The 13,424-nt window shown below is 52.3% G+C and overlaps 1 protein-coding gene across 12 annotated transcripts in view; it reads right to left on the reverse strand.

Annotated features, from left to right (window-relative positions):
* TEAD4 (TEA domain transcription factor 4) overlaps positions 1 to 13,424 on the reverse strand; it is a 67,258-nt gene that overhangs the window by 13,543 nt on the left and 40,291 nt on the right. For 8 of the 12 annotated variants that reach the window (XM_064591692.1, XM_064591691.1, XM_064591697.1 and 5 more), the window contains 4 exons: positions 10,077 to 10,205; positions 8,360 to 8,415; positions 5,781 to 5,982; positions 4,495 to 4,668 (listed from right to left, as the gene is read on the reverse strand). In XM_064591692.1, the coding sequence (XP_064447762.1) occupies positions 4,495 to 4,668; positions 5,781 to 5,982; positions 8,360 to 8,415; positions 10,077 to 10,205 (561 nt within the window). Of the gene's footprint in view, positions 1 to 4,494; positions 4,669 to 5,780; positions 5,983 to 8,359; positions 8,416 to 8,955; positions 9,000 to 10,076; positions 10,206 to 13,424 lie in introns of all 12 variants that reach the window. The other 4 variants (XM_054507232.2, XM_054507234.2, XM_054507233.2 and 1 more) reach the window with 4 other exon arrangements.

Genomic DNA, 13,424 nt, shown 5'->3' on the forward strand with positions numbered 1-13,424 from the left:
TTCTATGCTTCAAAGGACACTATCAAGAATGTGAACAGAGCTGACAGACTGGGAGATGGTATCTCCAAACCACACATCTAATAAGGGACTTCTATCTATAATATATAAGCTCATATAATATAAAAGCTCATAAGCTTTTATTATGGAATAAAAGACAACCCAATTTAAAAATCGGCAGGAGCTCAACAGACCTTCATCCAAAGAAGATATACAAGTGACCAATAAGCACAGGGAAATGCAAATCAAAACCACAAAGAATTCCACTTCATACCCACTAGGATGGGTATAATCACAGAAAATATCAATTGTAAGCAAGGATATGGAGAAACAGGGACCCTCGTATAACTACTAGTGAGAATGTAATATGGTGTAGCCACTTTGGAGAACAGTCTGGTAGTTCCTCAAAAAGGCAAAGAGCTGCCGTATGACTCAGCAATTCCATACCTAAGTGTCTCCCCAAGAGACATGAAAACCTATGGCCACACAAAAACTTGTATATGAAGTCCACAGTAGCATTCTTCATACAAAGTGGAAACAACCCAAAAGCCCACCAACTGATGAATGGATCAGCAAAACTCCATGCAATGGAGTATTACTGAGCCATAAAATGGCATAAAGTTCTGATTCATGCTATAATACAGCTGAACCCTGAAAACATTACATTAAGTGAAAGAAGCCAATCACAAAAGACCACATATTGTACGACTCCATTTATATGAAGTGTGCAGAAAGGCAAAGCTATAGTGACCCCACTGGTGATGGCCTAAGGCTGAGGAAGTGGGCATAGGAGGTGGTAGCTAAAGGGTGTGAGGCTTATTCTGGAGGTGATGAAAATGTTCTAAAATTGATTGGTTGCACAACTCTGTGAATATACTGAAACACTGAACTGTACCACTTTAAGTCAATGAATTATACGGTAGGTGAATTATAAAACAATAAAGCTGTTAAAAAAAATATGGACCAAAAAAATATGGCCAAAGGTTATAGATATCATCAGACATCAAAACAGATAGAAAAAAAAGGATGAAAAGGAAACAAAGACAAAGAAGGGAACAGAAGAAACTTTAAAAAATGATTCTTACTTCATATCCCCAGAAAGATAAGAAAAAAATTGTAGTCATGAAACAAAATCAGGATGTAATCAAAGAACAAGAAGGAACTCTTAAAAATTAAAAATATCATGGTCAAAGTTAAATATTCAGTAGAAGGTGGGGCAGAGAATGCCACCATATTCCACTAACCTAATCCACCACAACTGTACAATGCACCATGATCTTTTGAACCACTAAAAAAGAAAAATGCCATCAACTGAACTATGAACACACTAGCAACTGAAAGACTCATCCATCTTCTTCTATAGTCATAGAACCCTGATTTTATTCAGAATCGCAGTTTACTCAACTAAAAGAGTACATTTCCCTGGCTCTTTTGCAGCTAGTTGCAACCATACAACATAATTAAGTGTTGTGTGTGACTTCCAAGAAAGCTCCATAGAGGGAACGAAGTTGGCTTCCTCCTTCCTGATGCCTGGAATATAAATATGATGGCTGGAACTCCAGAAGCCATGACCTTGAGGGCAGAAGCCATGCACTATGTATGGTAGATAATTGGAGAAGAGACAGATCTCTGGTGATTTCAAGGAGCTGCTGGACCAGCCCTGGACAGTCTACCTCCAGACTTACTTTATATGAAAGAAAAATAAACTACTTATTTATGCCACTGCTACACTGGGTTTTATGTAATATGTACTCAGATACACTCAACCAATTCAGAAGAATTAGAAGATAAAGTTAAGGAAATCTCCAAGAAAATGAGTTGGAAAATCAACAAAGAAATTGTAAAAATCATAGAGGGTAAACCTAGGATATACAACATAAGACTAATAGGGGTTCTTCGATAAGAACACAGAGCCAACAGAGGGAAAGAAATAATGTAAGTAAATTTCCCCAAATTGAGAAATAGTAATCTCACAATTCAAAGTGCCTGGCTGAAAAAATCAGAAGGTAAAAACACACATATCCCAAAGCTCATCTGTGTGAAACTTAAGAACCTAAGGGATAGAAAGGAAATGCAAAATTTTCAGAGATAATAAACAAAAACAAAACAAAAAACAAAAACCCAAGTGACATAACAAAGGACAGAGAATTAGAACGTAATCATACTACTCATGTTTGAAGACAATGGAGCAATGTCCTGAAAAATGATTCTTGAAAATCATTGCTGGGAAAATGATTCATGACTTAGATTCTATACCCAAACTATCAACCAAGTAAAAAACAACAGGCAAAGACTTGAACATTTATCTATCACACATTTTTCCTTTGGGAGGTACTACAGAATGCTTTCCAGCAAAATAAGCAGGCACACCAAACAGAGAGAAATATGAGATCTAGAAAACCATAGATTCCATACAGGAGAAAAGTAAAAGCAGGCTCCAGATGACAACCACAGAGCAAGTCAAGAACAACCAATTCAGACTGGAGCAGAACAGAGGCATCCGGGAGGAGAATCTCAAAGAAAGGGGGAATTGATGAATGATTTGATGGGTGTGAGCATTTGGGGAAAAACTTTTTTCTTTTTTTTTAAGATTTTATTTATTTATTTGACAGAGAGAGAGAGACAGCGAGAGAGGGAATACAAGCAGGGTGAGTGGGAGAGGGAGAAGCAGGCTTCCCGTCGAGCAGGGAGCCCAACTTGGGGCTCTATCCCAGGACCCCCAGGATCATGACCTGAGCTGAAGGCAGACGCTTAACAACTGAGCCACCCAGGCACCCCATGGGGAAAAACTTCTTAAAAAAATTTATATGATGGTTATGATGGAACAATACATAAAATTTTAATAGGATTATTTAGAAATACACTAGTAAGAAAGCCATTTACTTGTAGGAAAAAACAAAAAAGTTGTACAAGAAATAAAATGTAATTATAATACATAATTACATAGTAAGCATAATTCTTGGCTCTCTGGCGGTCAATCTGCATGGTCAAGAAAACATAAACATTTTATTACTTTTATTAAATTATACAACTTACTAGATATGATAGGATTGAGATGACGAGGGGAAAAGTGATATAACACCACTAAGGTTTTTCTATAGTACCAGAACAAGTACATAATGTCTTAGTGGTGATATCAAGGTATAGCAAGACAAGGGTATGACTTTGAACTAAGGAGATAAAACCCAGAACAAACAGCAAAAATTTACATTGATTGCTTCTGGGGATTGGGATTGGGGCTGGGGTGGAGTGGGACAAAAATCTGATGCTTCTCATTACAAGCCTCTTGGTATTAATTAATAATATAACTATTAATATCCATTGATTTAAAAATAAATTACCTATTTTTCATCCCAGGATAAAACAAAGATTTTGTATGAGGAGGACCTTCAGGATCTGACTCCCCTTTCCAGGTTTATTTTCCGTTATTCCCCGTCACATACCCGTACCCATGACTTTCCCCTCTGGAGCCCACTTCCTTATGCTTCCCCCAGGCTGTAGCAGCCCCTCCCGGGCTCTGCCTGATAGATCCTGCCCGTCCCTAAAGGCCCGGTCTGACTCCCTTCTGCTCGCACAGCAAGCTTGCAGAGTGCAAAAACCAAGTACCTTAAAGCTCAGGAGCCCCGAGGCTCAGTTCCGGCACTGTCTCTTCTGGAGATCACCAGGCTCATGGGGGGTTTGATGATAAGGACAGACAGCCAGGCTGGAGGGTCCTAGCTAGGGGCCCGGAAGCCACCGGAATTATATATAAAATGCTTCTGAAATTGTTCAGAGGCTCCATCCAGCACGCAAGAAGGCCCTGCTGCACTTCCCCGCCACTGGCTAAGTGTGCACTTGTCATACTCTCATCCCTGCACCCTTTTTCTGTGTGTACTGGGCCCCTGGAAGGCAAGCCCCCAGAGCAGGTACTACACCTACTGGTCTTAGAGGAGATGTTTCAAAAGCAGGGAGCTCTCCTCACATAGCACCTGTCCAGGGGTGAGGCAGGGAAGGCAACAGCGGCTAAGCCCATGGGCTGGGCGGTGTGGGCAGCTGGGTGGGTGTTTCTCTTGCGGTGAGCTATCCTAATCCTATAGCCCACTTCTGCAAGCCCTGCCCAACCCAACAGCCGCCCTACTCGAGCCCTGAAAAGAATTCTGGACTTGGCATTCAAAGAGTCCATGTGGGCTCTTTGCCTACCCCTCCTTCAGTGTCCCCTGAGGTCTTTTTCCAGTACTATAGCCCCTTTGAGGCTACACTTCCTGCCAGGACGTGGCTGCCATCACACCTCTCAGAAAAGGGCCTTCCTCACTGGCTCGGCTCTCAGGCAGCATGGCTGCTCCTCGACTCAGCCTCCCGCCTGTGTGGCCGTTTTGTGCTTGCACCGCCCTCTGCACTAGCCCCGCCCTCCCTGGGTTTCTACTCGTGGAAAGGGCACCTGATGCCCACTCTTCTTCTTTTCTCATTATCATCAACGTATACTAGGGATTGGAAGGAAGAGTTTATCAAAGGGCTTACCCAGAATTTCACAAGAAAAAAGGCATTGGAAGGTCCCCGTTCAAAGAGCTCCTTGAGTCCCCCCTTTTTCTCTGGGAATTTGTCATAGATCTGGCGGATGTCCACGGCTTCGAGGTAGGGGTCACTGTAGCTTGGGCTGGACTGGCCGATGTGCACAAACAGGTGCTTGTTGTACTGTGGAGAGAAAAGCAGGATTGAGGGTCAGGTGCAAGGTAGCAAGGCAGACAGAGCAGACCAGAGCTCAGATCACAGCTGTGTGACCTGGAGCAAGTAACTTCACTGCTCTGGGCCTCAGTTTCCCAACTGGTAAAATGGAGACAGGAAAAGGATCCGATGTAAAGCAAAGTGAACGCATATAAAGACCCTGGCTGCACCTGGCAGGTGCTCAGTAAACTGCAGTGATTGGGATCACTCTCAGTCCCGGCTCTGTCACTGAACAGCCTTACGCAAGTCATTTTCTACCTTTGGGCCTCTCATATCTCATCTGTGATATCAGACCACTGACCTAGATAAGGTGTTTTCAACTGTGCTCCACCCCGCAGATGGGGGCTAGGCTGCCTGTGACCCTCACAGGCATCTGGCTACACCCAAAGAAAGTCTACTTTGTTGTACACGCTGGGCTTCTGAGTAAGAGTTGGATTAATGGTTCCTCAGCTGAAAAAAACAAGTTTGAAAACGTCAGAGTGAAATGGTCTGTGAAGTCCCCCGGGCTCTGGCGCTGTATCTGCTTCGCCTCCTCCAGCTCCACCTCCTCTGACCTTTCCAGGTGACGCTGGTCCCCCAAGACACTGACATGGAAGGGGACCAGGTGGGGGTGGGGCTCTGGTCTCTGATGGCATCCCCAGGATGTGGGTCAGACACAGGAGGCTCCTCAGAGCCACGGGGGAAAGGATGGAGCAGGGGGGAGGGTTGGGGGGGGGCAGAGCACAGGGAGGGAAGAGTCCAGGTCAGGGAGGGACCAGCAGAGGGAGAGGCCAAGAGCACTGAGATGGACAAAGAAACCAGGGGAGGGAGCCAGGGGAAGAGGGGAAGCGAGGAGGCGGAGGAGGCGGAGTGAGGAAAGAAGGGGGAAGGGTGGATGAAGGAAAGGAAAGGGGGAGGGAGGGCCAGTGGACGGGAAGCCTGGGAAGGAAGAGGAGATCTAAGTGAAACCCAAAAGTAGAGTGGGGCGGAAGGCCAGGGCGGGAAGCCAGAAGCAGGTGGGGAAAGAGCTGAACACACGGGAGCGGGAGCCTCCAGGAATGGGGGCGGGTAAGCGAGCTGGCCAGGCCCAGGCCAGGACCTACCGTATCAGGGTCCTGCTGCTGTTCCAGGAAGGCAGAGAACTCCAACATCCAGAGCTTGGAGCTGGCCACACTGCGCCCCTGCCACGGGGGTGCCGGGGGCGCTGAGGGCGACGGGGTGGGTCCTGCAGGAGATTCAAACCCTGCACACAGCGGGAGAAGCACATGGGGAGCGGTCCGCACACAGCCTCCCTGCAGACAGCCTCTGCGAGGATCCCAGGCCCAGCAGTGAGACCCCGAGCTGGCTAGGAGATCTCCTGCCTCCCCGAAATAGGCCTCCCAGCAGGGGTGGAGGACGGGAGCACTTGGCCTGGTACCAGCCAGTCCCCTCAGGCCCCTGGAAAGAACTGTAATCAGGGGAAAATGGACGCTGGATGGGGGGCCAGGATGCCAATGGCACTGAGAGCTTCCTGAGCAGCACCGCTAGGTTCTTGTCGAGGAGCTTCTGGTCCAGTCAGAGAAAACCAGACACAGCGACTGCTACGGTGACTTAAGCCCCGTGAGAACAGGAAGGTTCCTGATCTGTTCACTGCGGTCTCTTCAGCCCCTACAACAGTGCCTGGCTCAGAACAGGCATTCCCTACAGGTTTGCTAATAAAGGAGGTAAGGAACGTGGTAAGAATTGCCAAGGTATGCACTTGGGGGTGGACAGGGAAGGCTTCTCCACAGAAGGCGATGCTTGAAGGAAGTAGCAAGCACAAGTAGGAGGCAGGAGGTGAAGACAGGGAAAGGACACTTGAAGCAGAGCACAGGGCAGAGGCAAAGGGAAGGGGCTGTGAGAAGCTCAGTGGGTCTGGAAGCTAGGTCTTCGGCGGAGCTGGCGAGCAGGTGGGTTTGTGCAGGAAACAGAGGTAAAGAGAGGGGTCCAGAGTGGGGCCAGGCTAAGTAAGCAGCGTGAATTTGAGCCTGAGCACTTGGGAGTGACAGAGGATTTTAAGCAGGGCATTGAAATGGTCAGACCTGCGTTTCTGAAAGGTCCTACCCAATATGAAGGAAGGACTAGGCAGGGAAGGGGCCATCAGAAGCATGGTCCTGGGGATGCTTTCCCAGGGAAAAAATGAAGGATTGATTGAAAGCAGTGTAGCAGAGGGAAGAGTAAGGGACATAGGAGGCACAAGAAGGGAGCAAAATCCCAGGCCCTGGTGCCTGACGGGATGTGAGAAAGCAGAGAGGCAGAATTCCAGAGGCCCGCCTTCCAGGCCAGGAGGAGGCTGGAGACCCCGCGTGCTAAGGCAGGTAACTCAGGAGCACTCAAGGAAGGAGACGGAGAAGAAACAGAGGGGTGGGCGGAGGGCCATGCTGGACACGTGAGCCGTGCTTAATGCCCCAGCTGAATCACTCATCTGTTCAAGCACTGCTCACCGAGGAAGGGTTAGGGTGTGCGGCCACAACTAGATACACGAAAGACGCAGACCAGTCATTCACAGACGCTGCCCCCCCCACCCCAGATAATGGCAATAAAGTGTCAAGTGCTAGATGGGGGTGCAGAGCACTCAGGACCCCTCAACTGGGCAGGGACAGGGCAGAGAAGCGTGCAGGCGGACGGGAAGCCTGAGCTGAAGCCCAGAGGCAGGGTGGGTAGGGGCACGGAGGGAAGGAGGGGAGAGAAGCTGAGTCACCGAGGAGAGCCATGCAAGTCCTACTACAGACTTCAGATCATATCCAGAAGGCACCAGTGGGCCAGGAAAAGATGTTAAGCCTAGGAACCACACGATGGGATGGATGCTTTATGAAGGTCACTGGAGTGAATCGCAGGGTGAAGAGGGGAGGCAAGGTAAAACGGGGGGCAGGTCAGGAGGCTACTGCAGTCATGCAGGCCAGAGCAGGAGGGCCTGAACCAAGACAGGGGCCAGTGAGAGGAGGGGACAGACAGGAGGGCGGGCTGCTCAGGGCTGGGAGAGAGCAGCAATCAGGACCCCAGGAGGGGAGCGCACTGCTCTCGGAGCAGGACAAGCCAGGCCAGAAGGTCAGCAGAGAATCATTCCCCGGGCCAGAAAAGGTGGTTAAGGGTGAGGATCCTCCCTGCCCTGCAGAGAGGAAGGAGGTAAGGGACCCTTATGAGAAAGAAGCAAGTGTGCCCTGAGCAGTGAGAAGGAGGGACACCCACGCTCCACGCCTCCGCCCAGGAATGCTCCCTCTGCTAACCAGCAGCTCCAGGCCAGAAAGCCGTGCTCTCCTCGGACCTCCCATTTTGAAGGAGGGGATTACAGTGTCACCAAGAGGGGGGCCATTCCAAGAGCCAAGCTGTTGGGAGCACCCGTGCAGCACACGGGGGTGGCCACCTGGAACAGGCACTCCCCTTTGAACTGCGTGCACCTGGGAAGGCCCTGAGCACAAGCTGGGAAGCAGGTCAGGCAGCCCGAGCGGCACGAGGGTCTTGGTGCAGCGCAGAGGCGTGCGTGGTAGGGGCAAGGAATGGGGTGGAGCCAGGAGACTGGGATGTCTGGTCTGAGCACAGGTCAGGGCCGCATCTAAGAGAGTCATGAGATGTCCAGTTGTCGGGGGGCCTGGGACCCCGGGGGCTGGGGGGGAAGGGGCTGCAAGCGTGCGAGTCACAAGGGAGCCGCGCACTGCCGACCCACCTGGCAGAGGCAGCGAAGGCTGGACAGCGTAGGTTTGCTGAGAGAACGGTTTCACACTGTGGGAGACAGGAGAGAGGAGGTGTAAGCCTTAGGGCAGGTGGCAGCCCAGGAGCCTCCAGCAGTGTCCAATGCTGTGTGTGTGGCTGGCCCTGGTGGTCTGGCCATCAGTGGCCTTGGGGGGCTCTGGCCACCTGCTCCCTCCCTTGCCAAGTCCGTCAGGTTTCATGGATGACCCAGAGAAGCAGCGTTGTCTATTGGGAAAATCCACTCCTCCCTCTCTTCCTTCCCTCCCCTCCTCCCTCCTGCCCTGGCCAGCCAGAGGTCAGCTTCCTAGCCTCCCTTCCCTTGGGGTCCCAAGCTCTGGCCCTGCTTCACCGTGGACAGACTGGCGTTTCAGCAAATGCCACCCCAGGGGGTCCACACTGCAGACTGAGCTGTTGCCTGTGAGCAGGAGAGCTCAACCCCAAAGCCCCAGCCCCTCCTGAAAGGCTGACCCCAGGCTGCGGCCCTGTCCCAGACTGGGAGTCAGGCTCCGCAGCACAAGTTTATGGGCTCAAGTTCAGTTTGGAGAGCAACTGGTAGCAGGCCATACTCACTCATGGGATGTTCCGGCTTGGCCCGGCAAGGCTCCTTGCCAAAACTGAGGAGGCAAAAAGTGCAGAGTCAGCCCACCCCATGCCCGGGGGCCGTGGTGTTGGGGGGCCAGGCAGGGGCCTCAGCTGGAAGGCAGGGCTGGGGGCCTGGACCCGGTGGGTGGTAAGGAGAGAGAGTTAGCGCTACTATCCAGTACTAAATGTGTTTCGAGGAGCTCTAGTCTCTGGACCTGCTCTGCCAAGAAGGTGCTCCTCAGGAGAAGCCCCAGGTTTGGAATCACAGCAGCGACAGTCCTCCCTCAGAAGCCCACGGTGCGTAGCAGCACTGAAGGCCTAACAGTCCCAGATTTAAGAAACCTATTTAGTTCTAGGTGTCCCAAACTTCCTTACACAGATTCACTTTGTGTCATTATCTAGGTAATACCCTGAGGGACTAGCGGTCTCTGGAACACACTTTGAAAACTGCTGGAGAGGCTCACTGAGCGTGGGGCCAGTCACTGTCCCTCCCCCACGCGCCTAGGGCAGTGCTGTGGGTGCTTCGTGAAGACCCATTTAGTCCCTACAGCCAAGACAACCCTGTGAGGACACAGCCAAGACAACCCTGTGAGGACACAGCCTTTCTAGACCATTGTGAAAGCGTCACCAAGCTGGCCACGGTCAGGAAATTTAAAATCCGAACACGAGTCTGTTCCTGAACACCAGCTCTCTGACTGGAAGGCAAGCAGTGCTGAGTGCCTGGGGGAGCGGGGACAGGGCCGAGCGGTGGAGGGCTGCTCCCGGGTGCGCCGGCGCTGCCCCGAAGCCTCAGGCTTCAGCCCCCATCCCGGGACGTCAATCGGACCAGGTGCAGAGCTGCTCGGTCAGTCAGCTAGTGGGGGTGGCTCTGCCCCCTGTGGAAGGTCTGCTGTGTCACTAGCAAGGCCCCCGAGGAGGCAGGGCCAGTGCCGGCGAGCTGTGCCTCAGCATGGCCCCTCGGCCCTTAGTCCCTCCTTCCCCCTGGCTCTCCAGGCCTGGGAGGACTCGAGAGAGAAATGGGGCCTGGCCAGTGCCCCCAGCTCCTTAGGAGGGGGAGGAGAGAGAAGGAGGGGCTGACGTGGCCTCTGGCTCCAAGCAGCCCCACTTACCCCTGAGACTGCTGGGTGGCCTGGGCCCCGGGCGAGGGCCATTTTACTGTGGAAGGCTGTGGCGGAGATGGCCTGGGCGGGCGACATGGGAGCCATGCTCTGCAGGGCCTTGTCCTTAGCTGCCTGGTCCTGGGGAGACATTGGAAGGGAGGGCCTCAGCAGTGGTCACTATGGCAGGTGTGGGTGAGGCGGGGTCCAGGCTTGTGCTCAGGGAAGCTGTCCCACCGCCAGCGGCCAGAGCCGTGGACAAGGCCCTGGGGGACCAGGCTCGTGCCCATGCAGTGCTGAGAACTTGGCTTGTGACTGAGCACAGGTCACTTGGTTCAAGTGGTTCCTCTGATCAGTTTCCTCCTCTGTCAAAGGGGTAAAGTGCTTGTCCAGGCTATCTTATTAGAGCGTAAAGGGCCTTGGGAAACCATCTGCCAGACCGTGTCTCGATGAAGGCCTCTTAGTCCTTGCTCGCCTCCACGCCACTGGCGGCTGGCCCGGCATCTGGCTCACGGTAGATGGTACATAAACATGTCAGAGCCCTCCTCGAATGGCCAGGAGGGGTCCTCCGCGGTCACATGGACTGTCTGGAGGCCTGGGACGGTCTCCCGCGGCCCCACCTGTCTCAGTTCTGCCTCATGGGTCTCCCCTCGCACTGCGGACACCCGAGGCACCCCTGCCTTTTACATGGCAGGTGTCAACACCCGCTACTTGCCCTCCGTGGGCCCAAAGACACCAAAGAATGGATTCGCCCTGCACGGCTCTGAACTAACAAGTACTCAGGAAAGCACCTGTAAGCACTTACAACACTGGCGAGAACACTAATAATAATCTGTATACGTGTGTAAGCCAGCGGTCCCCATCCTGAGGGCCCCACTCCCACAGGTCTTCAAAATGATGACACCTATTTCAGTACTTCTGTATTTCAAAAAGCCTAATCGGAACTGTGTTTTGGTCCAAAGTAAGACCACATTTATAGACTGGAATGGCAAGCTTTATTCAGTATGTGTAACTTAATTGAGGCCAAAAGATTGGATTATTTCAGCTCAGGAACTCAGATTAGGAATTCTGTCTTTATGATGAGTATTTTTAAATGGGAACAATAAATTGGTCATCATCTGGTAATTAAGTTGTCAGCCCCAGAGAAGTGTGAGACCTGACGGAGGCCCTTGCAGTTCACAGGCGCTTCTCCACGACAGTTTCTCCCGGCCCTCACAACAGCCCCATGAAGTGGCACCACCGTGGGGGCATGAGGCTCTGGGGACCCAGGTGGTCTCCCAGCGTCCGGCACCTCACAACTGTGGAGCCAGAACTCCAGAGGCCCTGCCACTCAGCCTCTCCAGGACCATGTGCACTCACGTGGCACAAGATGGCCCACAGAAGGTCAAGAACAAGGCCTCACTTTGACCCTGAACATCACAGCACTCCCGTGAGGCTGGCGAGACTGGTAGAATCCCCATTGTAAGAAACAGAGGCTCAGAGAATTCAGGGCGCTGACAGTAGCGACGGCTGGCCCGAGAGCTTGGTCCAGGTTGGCATGTCACCTCAGCACTGGGCCTCTGGGCCTCCGCGGCCTGGAGGGGGGGAGGGCAGGGGGAGGGAAGGGTGCACACAGCACAGAAGGCACAGACCATCCTGAGAGAAGGGCTCATCCTCAAACCACCGTCCTTTTGGGTCCAACCTGGGCTTTGCTCTTAGAGGTTCTCTGATAACCAAAGAGGGAGCGCTCAGCATAAGGTGGCCTCTTGCCGAGAACATGTGCACTGTTCAGGAGGGAAAAGCCAAATGTGCCCAGGCCAGCCGGCCCCAGCCTCTCCCTCCAGGAGGACATGTGTGATGCAGCAGGCCGTACCCTCAGAAAGCCCGCGGACCTCTGTGGTTGACAGCTGCACCGTGAGGCCAGAGAGCTCCATCCGCTCAATGTCCGCAACTTACGGCCCTTCCGGGAGAGCTGATCTCAATAAATGACTGGGGCTCAGGAAACCACGTCCTCACCCAGGGTGGGACAGGAATCAGGGGGAAGTGGGAAGGACCTTACGGGGAGTGACATCAGTGACCAGGTTACAAGGCCAGGGAGTCACTGAATTTGGGGCTGGAGAGGACCTCAGATACCACCTTGCTTCACCCTGTCATTTCACATTTTAAACCGAATAGAGCTTGAGGAGAGCCAGTGACTCCCCACGCTCACATTGCCCAAGGGCAGAGCCAGCTAGACCAAATCCCGAGTCCTGGAGGATTTCTACCTAGGAGAAGTCTGTCCACCAGGGAGACAAATTACGTTGGGTCCCAGACCCCTCTGAGAATACGACAATATCCTCAGACCACTCTCCCCGAGAAAATGCACACAAAGATCTACATATTATTTAAGGGGCTCATGGCTCCCCTCAATGTCTGTCTAGTGGTCTATGAGAGCTCTCCCCAGTCTCTAAGTTAGAGCCTATGGACAAAGGTAGCAATTCCTTGAAGTAAATGTGGGTCATCTGGTCTGCAAGGGAATTAAAAGTTTCCCTCGATGGCTGTAAACAGAACACTGGAAAGTGTCTTCTCCATTCTGGCTCCCTGCCAGGGTCCCAGTGAGTCAGAGGCAGACCAGAGAGGGGAAGTAGGGAGCAAACTGGACTCCAGGCCCCAGGGGCCTCCAGGAGTACGTGTGCCCAGCCTGAGAGGGAGGGAGTGATGACAGCTGACGCCCAGCCACCTGTCCAGGGGACAAAGGAGCGAGGTGCTGGGCTGCAGCTGTGAGGGCGGGGGACAGCTGGGCTGAGTGGGCAGTGGGACGCGGCTTCCTGGGAGATCCCCCCACTCATTCGGAGCCTCCAGTGTCAGGATCATGGACAACCAGAGCCACATAGGACCTTCAAGCTCATCTAGTGCAGAGGTTTTTAATTGGGCTCTAAGCTACTCTGGGGTTCAAGAGTCATGGAGCATGAGAGGTAAATAGGAGCAGGGGGTCTCTGGTCTATTCTGCACCAACCTAGCTTTGACCAAGGTAGCTCCTTTGTTAACATATGGGTGTGGTATTTTGTTTGGGGAAAAAACAAAAGGGACCTCCACTGCTTAAAAAAAGTGTGTTAACTGCTGGCCTCAGCCTGAGACCCCAAATGTCAGCTCTTCCTGCCAAGTAGCTGGGCAAGCTCTGCGATGAACACCTCTATGGGGAGCTCATTCCCACCTGGTATTCACCAAAAGGGTCCCCTGGCTCTAGTGTCCAGGAGGCCTGAGTCCTGTGGGAAACAGACTGCCCCCTATTGGGGGGTGGCCCTGTGAGGTGGGACCGATCTGGGAAGGGGAGAGAACTGCCCATCTCAGAGAGCAGAGCATAGGAAGGAATTCCACCAGCTCCCACAGTACCATCCACCC

The sequence above is a fragment of the Mirounga angustirostris genome, unplaced genomic scaffold (assembly GCF_029215605.1).
Source record: "Mirounga angustirostris isolate CCGP_5_RB_7025 unplaced genomic scaffold, mMirAng1.0.hap1 SCAF_5, whole genome shotgun sequence".
In the NCBI taxonomy this organism is placed as follows: domain Eukaryota; kingdom Metazoa; phylum Chordata; class Mammalia; order Carnivora; family Phocidae; genus Mirounga; species Mirounga angustirostris.